This window comes from Pteropus vampyrus, unplaced genomic scaffold, assembly GCF_000151845.1.
Source record: "Pteropus vampyrus isolate Shadow unplaced genomic scaffold, Pvam_2.0 Scaffold63, whole genome shotgun sequence".
Lineage (NCBI taxonomy): Eukaryota > Metazoa > Chordata > Mammalia > Chiroptera > Pteropodidae > Pteropus > Pteropus vampyrus.
In genome coordinates this window covers 3,564,673-3,579,282 of record NW_011888844.1, presented here as the reverse complement: position 1 = coordinate 3,579,282, position 14,610 = coordinate 3,564,673, and the positions used below count along the sequence as shown (strand labels likewise).

General features: G+C 34.4%; 1 protein-coding gene across 4 annotated transcripts in view; it reads left to right on the top strand.

Moving 5' to 3' along the window:
* CHM (CHM, Rab escort protein 1) overlaps window positions 1–14,610 on the top strand; it is a 198,287-nt gene that overhangs the window by 23,427 nt on the left and 160,250 nt on the right. For 3 of the 4 annotated variants that reach the window (XM_023531195.1, XM_011361161.2, XM_023531194.1), the window contains exon 2: window positions 4,141–4,207. The exons of the other annotated variant lie outside the window; for it this stretch is intronic. In XM_023531195.1, coding sequence (XP_023386963.1) covers window positions 4,141–4,207 — 67 coding nt within the window. The remainder of the gene's footprint in view (window positions 1–4,140; window positions 4,208–14,610) is intronic. 4 annotated transcript variants of the gene reach the window in all.

The window sequence follows — 14,610 nt, the reverse complement described above, 5'->3', positions numbered from 1 at the left end:
TTTTCTAACTGCCAAGTTTATAAAAGAACCTCAACTGATAAGAGCAGTATGTAACAAACTTCAGTTTCCCCCATTACAAACTATTATGAAGTGCTAATTTAATACTTAATATTTACCTGTGTTTGATAAAAATTACATGTCAGTAAAAGTTGTTGGTCTTGTATCAGAATTATACATTTTTCCTATAATCTTTTAGCAGAGTTCTTTGATACAGTCTCACTAATGAATTTAATAATCATTTAATAAATGTGAAATGTGTAAATGATATTAAATGTTTGATGAACTTCTATAGTGTACATATAGAAAAGGCCACTGGACTTCTGTTTGAAGTAACTATTTTACGTTGTTAGATCTTTGATGTTAACATAAGTAATAGTTAACAAATGATAGTATTTTTTTCTTCAAATAACTAATTTATTGGAGAAGGAAGAGAATGGAAGAGAGCCAATATTTATTGAATGTCAGTGACATGCTAGGAGGCACTGTGTAAGGTATTTTATATCATTTTGTACCTATTCCTCCATATACCCCTATGAGTTGTACAATTAGCCCTGTATTACAGTTGAAAACATTGTACTTGTATATCTGTACACACATATATATTTTACAGTGTGATTTCAGTATGATTTGACCCTGATCTAGGTTATCTGTTTCTAACTCATGTCTGGCTTTTCCTAGTGGGGGAGATTAGATAATTCATTTCAAGCCTTTATATTTTTCACATAAATGCCTCAAAAGAATGTTATGTGAATTTGAGGAATGATTCCGAAGTAGTTCACTTTTTATTGTGCCAAGTGTTAAAAAATGTTCTATTTTGAAATTAGTCAAGGTTTACCTGTTATTAAAATTGGCTTATAAATATCAATTTAAACAAAACAAGGAGTTATTTTACTTTTTTTTTCCCCTAAGTTAGGTTATAAGACCACAAAGGTTATGTTAACTTTTCCTAAACAAGAATTAAACAAGATAGGGGGAAAAAATTAAATCATTTCTTCAATCAATCAATCAATCAGTCAAACCTGAGACTTAAAGCTCAAATTTTATACAAGTTCATTCTTTATTCTGTGACTACAGTTGTTTTTCTGAAACACTGATTTGGCCATGTTCTGGCTAAAATCCTTTCAATAGTATCTGTTGCTTACAGGTTCTAGTTCATACACCATGGTTTGGCTCCAACCATTCTTTTATCAGCATTGCCTTTTGGTTCTCTCTTCCTTCACCCTTTGCCAAGAAAACTCCCTTCCACTTTCCTTTTTCCTTCCATTTTCCTCCTACACTTTTCAGTTGGGTTGTTACAGATCCTGAAACACCCAGCTAATGTCCCCTGCTCTTTGGAGCTTCCTGTGATTCCCTTCTGCAGAGGAAATGCTGCTTTCTGTTGTGTTCCTATACCAGTTTTGATTACATTTATTATTTTAATCCATATAAATTTGTATTCTTTATACTCTGGGCTCTTTTAGACTAGACAGTGCCTTTATCTTAACTTTGTTTTTCTCACCACCTATCACAGTCTGCTCTGTCCCTCTTGCCATCTTCCCTTTCCCCATTTTTTTTCTCCTTTTCTTTCCTTCAGCAGATATTTACAGGGAATCTACCATGTTCCCCCTCTGTTCAAGGAACTCAGTGTTTATTAAGTGGGTGGGAAGAAATACGAAATCTTGGCCAGGAAGACATCACTAATGGTTTCATTAGTCTGTTATTTTAATCATTCTAAGCATGAAGGTAATAGGCCTTTGTTATTTAACATGGGAACAGCCTATCAGTTTCACAAATATGTGGGCGTGTCTGGATGGAAGTTTTAAGGGAAAGCATAAATGATAGTCATTTTGGTTTTATGTAATTTGGACTCAAATCATGTTGAGTATTGAAATCCATTTTTGGCTTTGCTTTGTTGGTAGAGACATGACTTCTGACGGTGTTGATCACAGCTCTGGAAATAATCACATGTTAATCACATGTGTATTTCACTACACAAAGTAGCAGCTAATTTGGGCCAAATAGAAGAGAGTAATTTTATTATTGTTTGCCATTGGAGTTGGTATCTGGTAAAAATAGGTGTATGTTTGGAGTAGTATTTAGTTGAAAGTATACTACTTTTAAAATATCTTTCTGAAGCATAATACAAGTATATAGTGTTTATAATGCAAGTATCTCCTGCTAACAACCAAACAATTCTATGAGGTAAATGGTGGTATTCCTATTGATGGATGAAGAAACAAAGGCTCAGAAGGAAGTCAAGTGACTTGTCTGATGTTGCACAGCTTAGTTAAGCAGCAGAACTAAGATTCAAGCCTAGATCTGTCTAACTTGAGTCCATGCCCATTTCCTTATGTTGTTGTCCTGCCCTTAAATCCTCATTTTCAGACTCATGTCAGAGTTGGAGAGAGTGACTTTACCATGGTAATTTGAATTCGAGATACTTCATTACTGAATTACTTGATCTTTGGCGAATTTTTTAACCTTTCTCATCCCGTTTCTTATATGAGATTATAATGAATAAAGGAGATGATGTATATGAAAATACATTGTGAACCATAAAGACTTATACCAATATTTGATAGTGTATTGTTAATGCTGTCATTACTACACAATTTAACATCCTAATTCTGCTTCCTGAACATTTCTTTGCTGTTGTCCTTTCTAACTAAACAGCATAACAGCTTTTAAAGTACTATAGTGACTGCATTTCATTAATAGGAAAAGTTATTTCTTTTGGTATAAAAAGTTTAGATAATCTTAAGATGCAAGCCATTAGAACAATACAATTTTAAATGTTTGAAGAAGTATGCTTAACTGTTCCAAACTTTCCATTCTCTTATTTCCTTGTACACCACACATTCTACTGTTTTTTCTTTGAATTATATCCAAAGTTAAGGTTGAAACTTTATGATGGCTTATTTTTACCCATTGGTATTTAATGGCTATATACAGTACATTTGGTCAGAACTTCTTTGAACCAAGCCTTATATACCTACAAAGTGTTCACCCCTGGAAAACTCTAGTTTTTCCATGAATGCAGCTGGGGCTTGCGTTTAATGTGATTTTCAACTAGAGATCAACTATGTTATTTGCTTCCATGTATATTGCCTTTTACATAAAGGTAACCATTCCCTTTTCTTGATATCCTTGATGCTTAGTGTGTACTTTAAATCCCTGCCAAGAGAATGGTGCTATTTCTTTTCTACTAGGGAAAAATCCCAAGAGATCAGTGTTTCATTGCAGTGAAAATGTCAGTAGTAGCACTATAGAATTTTACTAAACTTTCAAAACGTGCTTTGTTTGTCTGACTGATAAAAGAGATTTAATAGCCTCTATTGCAAAAGTTATGAAAGAGTCTTGAACTTACAACATAGGATATTAAGTAGCCGATGTAGCTGAACACCTGATTTTTTTTTTTTTTTTTTTTGTAAAATCATTATCTTTGGTAAATTTTTATTTCTTTTGCTGGCACTGAGAGTAGTAATATATATTTCCTTTAATGATAACCAACTTATGATATGGCATAATTTGATTCCAAAACAGTAATGTTCTTTTCAAACTGCTGTATTAACCAGAAAGTAAAATACTATATCTTATAAATAGCCTTTTGAAATTAGCTAATCTATTGCTTAAGTGGATGTATGCCATTCCCCCTCACAGTTACTGAGGCTTTGGAGTTAGATTTGAGTTCACATTTTAGCTGTAGAACTTTATTTTCTTAAAGCATTGGGCAACAAGTTTACATATTTGCACCCCAGTTTCTTCTTAATCTTTAAAATGTATGTGCAGATGCATCTCTCTCAGTGCAGTTGAGAGAATCAGATAAGCTAAGTGTGGATATAGTTCCTAAATAACAAAGTACTATATAAACAGTATTTTGACATTTGCTCATTTATGGGATTTGCTGATAAAAATAATTGAAATATTTGGTTTTTAAAAATATCTCTTCCATATACTAAAATTTTTAGCATTAGTAGTACATTTAGGAAACATTCAATGGTATAATGAACACTTTATATAGTTTAGAATACAAGGATGAGCCCACTTTGTTAAACTCTTCTGTACAGCGATAGCATGAATCAAACATTTTGCTTTATATATACATACTTATATATATATATTTTTCTACATTCTAAATGATATAGGTGTGTGTTTTTATAGGTTTGCCCGAATCCATCATTGCGGCTGCATGTTCAAGAAGTGGCCAGAGGGTTCTGCATGTTGATTCGTAAGTTTATCAATGGTAGCATTTAATACTTCCTAAATATCTCTATACAGAATTAAAGTTTAAATATACACACACGTTTGTACATATAAGTCATACATAAACTTTTCAAACTAGAAAAATGATTAGAATTGTTTAATTTTCACCAAAAATATGTGAAGTATATAATGTACAAATCTTACTATTATTCTCTGTGTAATAGTGATATTTTCTTTGAGAATAAACCAGATGTACCATAATTTTATTTTTCACATGAGTGATTTTGTTTTTAAATGATAAATAATTCTCCAAAAGGCTTGGAAACCTCATACCTGCCCTTTTTCTTATACATGTGTGTGGGCATATACAACTTGTATATGTAATTGTATTTTAGGCTTTATATTTGATTATTGAAAAATGTAGCTAGTAGATACAGAGTAGTGGTTTTCTTAAAATTAATCAAAATTTAAACCATTGGAAAAATATCTAGAGTTTTGATTTTTCCTTTTTCTCTTAAATGTGATTATAAAAAGGAAGCTGATGGAAAATTAACGTTTATGATAAAGCATAGTTTAAAGCTCTCCATTCCAACTTTCTCCTGAAATAAGTCCTTAACTCCCCACCTATCTATTTAGTGCTTTTGACCATTCTTTCTTGGCACTTTAATTGTTCACTAAATAGGAGAAAAAAAAAGAAACAAGAAGAAATGGAATTTGTATTTTCTGTTAGATAGTAACTGCAGTGTTTTTCATAATGCCAGAATACAGAGAATAACTAGATTTGTTATAGGTTATAGTGATTTCTCGTATATTATCCTATTGTAAATATGTAGGAATCCAAAAAGTGATATTAGTTCATTTACATTTATACCTTTCTAAATTTATTTTAAAAAATATTAACTCTTTAGTTATTGGATGAAATTTATAAATTAAATTAGGTTCAGTTTTCAAATAAGTCCTTGAAATTCAGTTTTCAAATAAGCCCTTGAAATCCTCTTTCACTATCGTGTGCATGACTGCTTGTGTTAATGTCTTAATTTAGTCTTTTCGATGTATCGTGGATTTACATGCTGAAAAATCTGCTACCTTGAAAGCACAGGTACTGGGCCAGTGTGCATTAAAAGACTTAAAAATACAAATTCAAATTTATTTCCGATAATGTTAATTAACCTAAAATTAAAAATAAATCTTAAATTCCCCAAAGTTATTTTTTTGTACTCTACGCTGCTCACTATATTAATTTCTTTACACATTATGCAATTTAATTACCATCACAGCCAAGTGAAGTAGGTGGTATTCTCCCAGTTTACCAAATGGGGAATATGAAGCATAGAGAATTTAATTAATTTTTCTAACTTTACCCAGCTAGTGCTTATCTAACTTTAAATTTCAATTTATTTCATGTTTTTTTTTTCTTTCATTCCAAAACCTGAGGTCTTCCCAGAATGAAGAATATTTTAGAAATCACATAGGATTTACTGATATGCACAATAAATTTTGATTAGGAACATAAGAAGCTAAATCTTATTTCAATAAACAGTGAATTGATTAGAAAGGGTCTGCATTAAGAATTTACAGCTTAATAAAATAGTATTTCAAAGTGAGAATACTTTTTTCTTCTGCTTTAGATCCTCAGGTTTGGTGGCTTTTGAGAGTTTAGAAACATCCAGAAATTTATTTATAGGATGTTTCTCTGCAATGGGCCAGGTTTAAATATTTTCTCATTTTTATTCATTTTAGCATTTAAGGCTCTTTATAGTCAGATTTAATCTTCCCAATGCTACTTTCAATTTTCGATTTAAATGTATAATAGTGCCATATATCTCTGTTTTACAGACATACCTTCCCAAATTTTTTTAAAATAACTTTTGAATCATGGTTAAAAAAACAAAATTTGCCATCTTTACTATTTTAAGCGTATAGTTCAGTAGTGTTAAATATATTCATATTGTTGTACAACAGATCTCCAGAACTCTTTTGATCTTGCAAAATTGAAATTATACCCATTAGACAATAACTCTCCATTCCTCCCCTTAGTGCCTGGTAACTACCATTCTACTTTGTCTTCATAAATTTGAGTATTCTAGGTACCTTATATAATTGAAATTATACAATATTTGTCTTTCCATGGCTGGCTTATTTCACTTAGCATAATGTCCTCAAGGTTCATCCATTTTTTATCATGTATTAGAATCTCTTTCCTTTTTAAGACTAATATTCCATTGTATGTATTATGCCATATCCATTCATCTTTGATAAACTTTTAGGTTACTTCCACCTCTTATAATGCTTCTATGAACATGGATGTGCAAATAAATCTTCAAGATTCTCTTTTTAGTTCCTTTGGATATATATCCAGAATTGGGATTGCTGTATCGTATGATAATTGTATTTTTAATTTTTTAAGGAACTGCTGTACTGTTTTTCATAGCAGGTGTACCATTTTACATTCCTACGAACTTCCCATACTTTGGCTCGATGGGGAAGTTATGTATGGGTTCTTGAGTCAGAATTCCTGGGTTCAAATCCTGGTTTCTCTGCTTACTTAGATATGTAAACTTTAACAGGTTATTTTATCTTTCTTTACTTCAGTTTCATAATACAAAAGGAATAAGAATAGTACTTAGTTTATAAGATTGTTTATAGGATTAAATGCAATAATCTATGTAATGGTTTTATGACAGTGCCTGATATAGTAAACCCTCATTTAATGTTAATTTCTGTTATTCTAAATATACTGTTGCTAATATTACTACTAGATACCAACAGTGAAGCCAGAGAAAAAAGTGACTAATCATGCCTTGGAGGTTAGTGGAAAGTGTCATAGAGATGACATTTGAACTGAGTCTTGAAAGATGAGTAAGAATTTAATGAAGAGTTAGAGCATTCCAGAAAGAGGAAACAGATTGAAAGGGCATGGCATCCTAGGTGAATGGTGAGAATGTTTAGTATGACTGAAAGGTTGACTATGTGAGTTGGATTAATGAGAGTTTGAAACCAGAAAGTAGACCTGAGCCATTTTGTGGAGGTCTGTATGCTGTGGTAGGGAGTATTGATTTTATCCTTAATAATTATCTTTAACATCTTTATGTCTTTCCCTTAAATTCATGATCAGTCCTTCAGTATATCCTATCAGCTCTACTCTAAAACATAACCCAAATTTAATGAGTTTTCTCCATCTCTACTCTTCCTTCCAGTTCATTCCACTGTCATTTACCATTAAACTACTCCAAAAACGTCCTAATTGGTCTCTCTGTTTTCACTACTGCCTCCAGTATTTGGCTTCTTCCTCCTTTCTAACTGCATCAGATATGCTTCTCTTCCTTGCTCACTATGCTCTTCTATAGTTGTAATTATGCACTGTATTATTTATTCTTGATATTATTTGTGCTTTTTTCTGTATTTCTCCTTGATCTCTCTTGCTAGGTGTTTGTCTATATTATTAGTGTTTTCAGAGAACCAGCTTTTGCCTATTTCCTTCTGTGGTATCTTTTTTTTCGATGTAATTAATCTGTTTATTATTTTCTTCTACTTTCTTTGGCTTAAAATCACTCTTGTTCTTTTTCTAATTTCTTGAGTTAAATTCTTAATTCTAGCATTTAAGCCTTCCTTTAATAATTTATGATTCCTGTTCCCTCTTAGGGATCACGTTAGCTGTCTTCCATGAGTTTTTAGTATTTTCTAATAGACATCATGATTTCTTTATTTATTGGTTATTTAGAGGTATGTTTTCATATTTCCAGATACATTTTTAAAATTTTGATATCTTAATTGAATTTACAATTGCCAGTACTCGTGAGACAACATGAAAATGAGAAAGTGAAAAAAAAAGTTCTAGTGTGTCTCCTCTCTCTTCCTGCCTGTATCCACCTCCCCCCGCCCCCCGCCTTCTACCTGCATTCTCACCTTCTGGAAGCAGCTGGTGTTACCTTTTGTATGTCCTAAAATATGCTGTCCTGTAAAATAAGTTGCAGAAAAATACGTAAATTTTATTATGTGTACATTAGATTCAGTATGGAAAAAGTTTTAAGATGCAGAGCAGCTCCAAAACCAAGAATCTCTCGTGTTGCCTTTTTATTCCATACCCACCTCCTTCCTCTGCCTCTCCTATTTGTAACCCCAGCAACCACTAATTTGTTTTTTAGCTCTATAATTTTGTCATTTTGAGAATGAAACTGTATAGTAAGCAGCTTTTCTGGCATTCTTTTCTCTTAGCATAATTCTCTTGGAGATTCATCAAGGTTGTTGTACATATTAATAGTTTGTTCCTTTTTATTGGTGAGTAGTATTCTATATTATATAGTTTAACCATTCACCTGCTGAAGGGCATTTGGGATGATTCCACCTTTTGGCTATTAAAAATGAATTTGCTGTGTGAATGATCATCTATAGATTTTTGTGTGTGTAAACTTAAGTTTTTATTTTGGTGAGATAAATGCTCAGGAGTGCAATTGCTGGATCATATGGTAATGGCATGTTTAGTGTTAAGAAATTGCAAACTATTTTCCAGAGTACCATTTTATATTCCTACTAGCAATGTAGAGGTAATACAGTTTCTCTGCATCTTTGCCAGCATTTGGTGTTGTCACTATTTTTTGGGTTGGGGGCAATTCTGATTGGTGTGTAGTGATATCTCATTGTGATTTTCATTCATAATTTCCTAATGTCTAAAGATGTTGAAGATTTTTCATGTACTTATTTGCTATCTGTATATCCTCTTTAATAAAATGTCTTCATATCTTTAGTCTATTTTCTAATTGGATTGTTTGATTGTTTGAGTGATTTTTCTCTCAGCATTTTGTCCTCTGGCTTCTTTTGTTGCTGTTGAGAAATGTCATTCTTTTGTAAGTGAATTCTTTACTTTCTGATTGCTTTAATATTCTTCTGTTTGTCTTTATAGTTACACAGTTTTACTTTTATCTCTTTAGGTATTGATTTTATTTCTATTTATCCCTTAGAACTTGTCTCGCTTCTTGAAATCAAATGCCTTTTTTTGATGGGAAAATTCTCAGCTATTTCTTCAAACATTACCTCTCTTATTCTTTCTTTTGGAAATTCTCTTATATATTGGATATTCTCTTTCTATTTTAATGCTTCTTAATGTCTCTTATATTTCTCATCTTTTTATCATTCTAGGTAGTTTCTCAGCTTTATCTAGTTCTGGGGTTATAAACTATGGCCCGCAGGTCAGCTACTTTTTTTTAATTTTATTAAATTTATTGGGGTGACATTTGCTAATAAAATTATATGTTTCAAGTATACAATTTAATAATACATCATATTTATAAGTCAGACAGAAAAGGTTGAGAACCATATGATTTCACTTATATGTGGGATATAAAACTGAAAGCAACAAATGAACAAGACAAACAGCTACTTGTTTTCGTAAAGTCTTATTAGACTACAACAATGCGTATTTATACATATACTATTTACATGTTGACTAGCTGCTTTCACACTAAAAGGTAGAGTTAAGTAACCGCAACAAAAACTATGTGGCCTGCAAAGCTTAAAAATTTACTGTCTGGCCCTTTATAGAAAACATTTGCAGATCTCTTTTCTAGTTTGTTAATTCTGTCTTCAGATATGTCTATTTTCTATTTGACCTAACTATCTTTTTTTTTTTTTTTAATTGACTTTCATTTCTAGAACTTTAGAACTTCTGTTTGGTCATTTTTTAAAGATGCCATGTTTTTTTTTTTTGTATTTCAGTTCTTTTTTTTTTGAACATGTATTTATCACATACTTCTATTATGTAAAGTTATTGGAGGTTTAATACTACTGTTTGTTATTTTCTCTCTAGCTTCAGGGTCAGTATTTATTTTTTTTCTCTAAATATTGAATTTCGAATTTTGTTAAGTGGGGCTTTATCTGTGCAAATCCTGTGTGACCTGGTTAAGGGGGTATGTTTCTTCTAAATAGTTTTGGGAGTATGTTTCTCCTAAATAGTTTTACGTTTCCTTTTGCCTGTCACCCATTGCTAGTACTGACTGTATTAGTTTCATGTTGCTGATGTAACAAATTACTATGAATGTATTAGTTTAAAACAGCACAAATTCATTCTTTTATAGTTCTGCAGATCTGAAGTACAAAATGAATCTTATGGGGCTGAAATCAAGGTGCAGGCAGGCAGTACTGCATTCCTTTTGGAGGTATCAGGGGAGAATCTGTCTCTTTGTCTTTTCCAGCTTTGAGAGGCCACCTGCATTCCTTGGCTTTCAGGCCCTTCTTCCATCTTTAAGCACTTCACTTCAACCTCTGTTGTGCCATCTCATTTTTCTGCCTTTGAAGTTCTTGTCTCTCTCTTCTAATGAAACTTGTGTTTACATTGAGGCCCACCTGGATAATCTATAGTGGTATTCTCATCTCACGATCCTTAAATTATTCAAAAATCTTTTTTTTTTTTTTTTTTTTTTTTTTTTGTCATGTAAGGTAACATTCACAGCTTCTGGTCATTAGGACATGGACAACTTTGCGGAACCATTATTCTGTCTACAACACTGGCCCAAAGCAATTTTATATTACTTTCTTAACTTGAGGGTTCCTGGTTTATGCAAGTATTATATACATTAGAGTACCATAATCACCTGTGCTTCAGGTTTGCAGTTGTAAATTCTCAGAGAAATTGCTCCTCCCTACACCCTGTTTCAGCAGCATCCCATCATTACCTTCTCCATCCATGTTGTTTCAGATTTGCAAGATTTCATTTATTATGGCTGAATAGTATCCCATTGTATATGTGTACCACTCTCGTTATTCATTCATCCATCGATGGACACCCAGGTAGCCTTTATATCTTAACTATTGTAAAGTTGCAGTGAACATAAGAATTCATATGTTTGTTTTTTTTTTAAATAGCATTTTGGGTTTTTTCAGATAGATACCCAGAAGTGGGGTTACTGGGTCCTTCTTTGTCTCTCGTTATAGCCTTTATTTTAAAGTCTATTATATCTGGCATTAGTGTTGCTACCCCAGCTTTGTTTGTTTCCATTTTTATGAAATACCTCTTTCCATCCCTTTTCTTCCATTCTGTGCGTGTCCTGAAATCTGAAGTGAATCTCTTGTAGGCAGCATATGTAAGGGTCTTGTTTTCCTACCCATTTATCGACCCTATCTTTTGAATGAAACATTTAATCCATTTATATTTAAAGTAATTATTGATAGATATGTAGTTATTGCCATTTTATTATTCATATTTTTGATCTTCTTTTTCTTCTTTTTAAAAAAGTCTCTTTAACATTTCCTTTAACACTGGTTTGGTGGTAATGAACTCCTTTAGCTTTTTGTTGTCTAAGAAGCTCTTTCTCTGTCCTGTTCTACATGATAGCTTTGCTGGGTAGAGTTATCTTGGTTGTAGGTCCTTGCTTTTCATCCCTCTGAATATTTCCTGCCAATGCCTTTTGGCCCGCAAAGTTTCTTTTGAGAAATCAGCTGACAATCTTATGGGAGCTCCCTTGTAGATAATTGGCTGCTTTTTTCTTGCTGCGTTTAAGATTCTCTCTTTGTCTTTAACCTTTGAAATTTTAATTATGATGTGTCTTGGCATGGGCCTCTTTGGGTTCATCTTGTTTGGGACTTTGCACTTCTTGGGCTTGTATGTCTACTTCCTTCACCAGGTTATGGAAGTTTTCCGTCATTATTTCTTCAAATAGGTTTTCAATTCCTTGCTGTCTCTCTTCTCCATCTGGTACCCCTATGATGTAAATGTTGGTATGCTTTTGTCCCAGAATCTCCTTAAAGTATCCTCATTTATTTGGATTCTTTGTTCTGATTGAGTGTTTTCTGCTACCTTTTAAATCAGGACTCCCAAACCCCCGGGCCGTGGACTGGGAACTGGCCTCACAGCAGGACATGAACGGCGGATGAGCAAGCGAAGCTTCATCTATATTGCAGCCACCCCTCAGCACTAGCATCACCACCTCAGCTCCACTTCAGATCATCAAGCATTAGATTCTCATAGGAGCACTGGTCTCTGGTGCCAAAAAGTTGGGGACCACTGTTCTAAATCACTGATTTAGTCCTTTGCTTCATCTAATCTACTCTTGATTCCCTCTAATGTATTCTTCATTCCACTTATCGTATTCTTTATTTCTGACTGGTTCTTTGTTATGTTTTCTACCTCTATTTTGTGTTTTGTATCTCTTTGTTAAAGTTCTCACTGAGTTCATTTACTCTTCTAAGTTCATTGAGCATCTTGATAACTAATGTTTTGAACTCTGCATCTGGTAGATCGTCTCCATTTTGTTTGGTTCTTTTATGGAGCTTTGTTCTGTTCTTTCATTTGGGACATGTTTTTTTGTTTTCCCATTTTAGCTGCTTACTTGTGTTTGGTTTTATGTATTAGGTAGGGCTGCTATGTCGCCTGGTCTTAATAGAGTGGCCTTATGTAGTAGGTGCGCTGTGGGGCCCAGTGGCACAGTTTCCCCTGGTCACCTGAACTGAGTGCTCCAGGTATGTCCCTTGAATGGGTCATGTGTGCCCTCCTCTTATAGTTGAGCCTTGGTTACTATTTGCATACCAGTGGGAGAGATTGACACCTAGGTTGATTGGTTGTGAGGACTGGCTGGTGAGGGGCTGGCTCATCAGAGCAGGGTTTGCTTTAGCCGGACTCTGCTGCCTGCCCAGGCTTCCCTATGGGTGTGTTGGCCTCAGATGCAACCCCGGGTAGTCCTCCAGCTTGGTCTGAAGTCAGCCACCAAGAGTGCTGGCCCTGGGGCCTCTTGGGAGGGGCCCTACTGCAGGCCAAGTTCAGCCTACGCCTGTGCCCTTCCCAGCGCCACACAGCATGAGCCACCAAACAATTTGCAGATGGCTGCCACCCACACTAAGCTTAATGGTGCCTAGAGAGGCTAAGCCACAAACAGAGGCTAGCTGCTGCTAGTGCTGGGCTTGAGACTGCTCATCAAGAGGTACAGGGTATGCTGAGGACAGATGCTGCTTTGGGTTTGGGTTTTGTGAAACTTTGAGAGATTTTAGGAAAGTCCACAGCGTGAGCGAAGACAGGACATTTGTATGGAAGAGCTTCTGGAAGTGCCTTGTGTGGGCCAGCAAGTTGGGAGGGCTGGAGTTTTCAAAGAATTACCAGAGTGGGGTGACCAGCCTTAGCCAGGTTGATGGAGACTCAGATTTGGCAGCTGTCTGCATCTGCATGCCTGGAATGGGGAGGGCTCAATAAAGAAACAATGGCTTCTACCAGCACTTCTTTCTGGGAGAAAGCTGCCCCTTCAACCCTTACTCTCAAGCCAGATAACTCAGTTCCTCCTCATATGTCTCTGGCACTTTTAGAGTAGCTGCCCTAGCCTTGGAGTTGAGAACAAGTGAGTCCATCAGCAAGTAAATCTGTGCACAGGCCGCATAAGAGGGTCCAGCCGCCTTCAGTCTCATTCACTTACAATCTCTGCTGGTTTTCACAGCCAGAAGTTGTGGAAACTTATCTTCTCAGCATCAGAACCCCAGGTTAGGTTTGGGACCCCTCACTCTTTAGGGAGGACCTCCGCAGCCAAGGTATTGCTCCTGATCTTTAACTGCTACATGCAGCTGTAGGACCAGCCTACTCCATGTCTCTGCCCCTCCTATCAGTCTTGAGGTAGCTTCTTCTGTATATCCTTTTTTTCAGGCTTTCTCTTCAGCTAGACTTTAGGTGATTCTCAATGACAGTTGTTCTGCAGTTTACTTGTAATTTCGATGTGGTCATGAGAGGAAGCAAGCACAGTATTCACCACTCCACTGTCTTGACCGGAAATCCTCTTACTCTAAACATTTCTTTTTGAAATATACCACATTAACTTTGTTGTTGCTGATGACTTGAATTACTCCAACTAATTCTAATTTGTAGATACAGTACAAAATCATTACCTTGTATTTTTCCTTATTTCTCAATTAAGTTCTCTTGAATGGGTTAGAACAATGCTTGTCAAACTACAGTAGTATTCTGGCAGTTTGTGGGTGGTGTTAGAATATGAAGTCCAAGAATAAACAGTGGAGCAACTGCCTGTAATGTAAATTTATAAGTATTATAATGCATTAAATGCATTAAAACAAAAATTTTTTGAACAAATTTTAGACTTACAGTAAAGTTGTAAAATTAGTACAGAAAGTTTCTGTATATACTTCATTCATCTTCCCCTAATGCTAATATCTTATGTAACCATAGTACAATGACAAAACTCAGAAATTAATATCGGTGGAATACTAACCACTAAACAATAGACCCAATTTGAATTTAACTAATTTTTTTCAGTAATATTCTTTTCCTGTTTCAGAATCTGGTTCAGGATCCCACATTGCATTTAGTTGTTAATAATCTCAAATTATCTTCTGCAAGGTACACTGATGTTTGCCTAATGGTGATTTTTAAATTTTCTTCTCCCTTCCACCTTTATTTATTTTTTACAGTTCTTCTGTAAAGAAGAGCTTTTTCATCTCCCC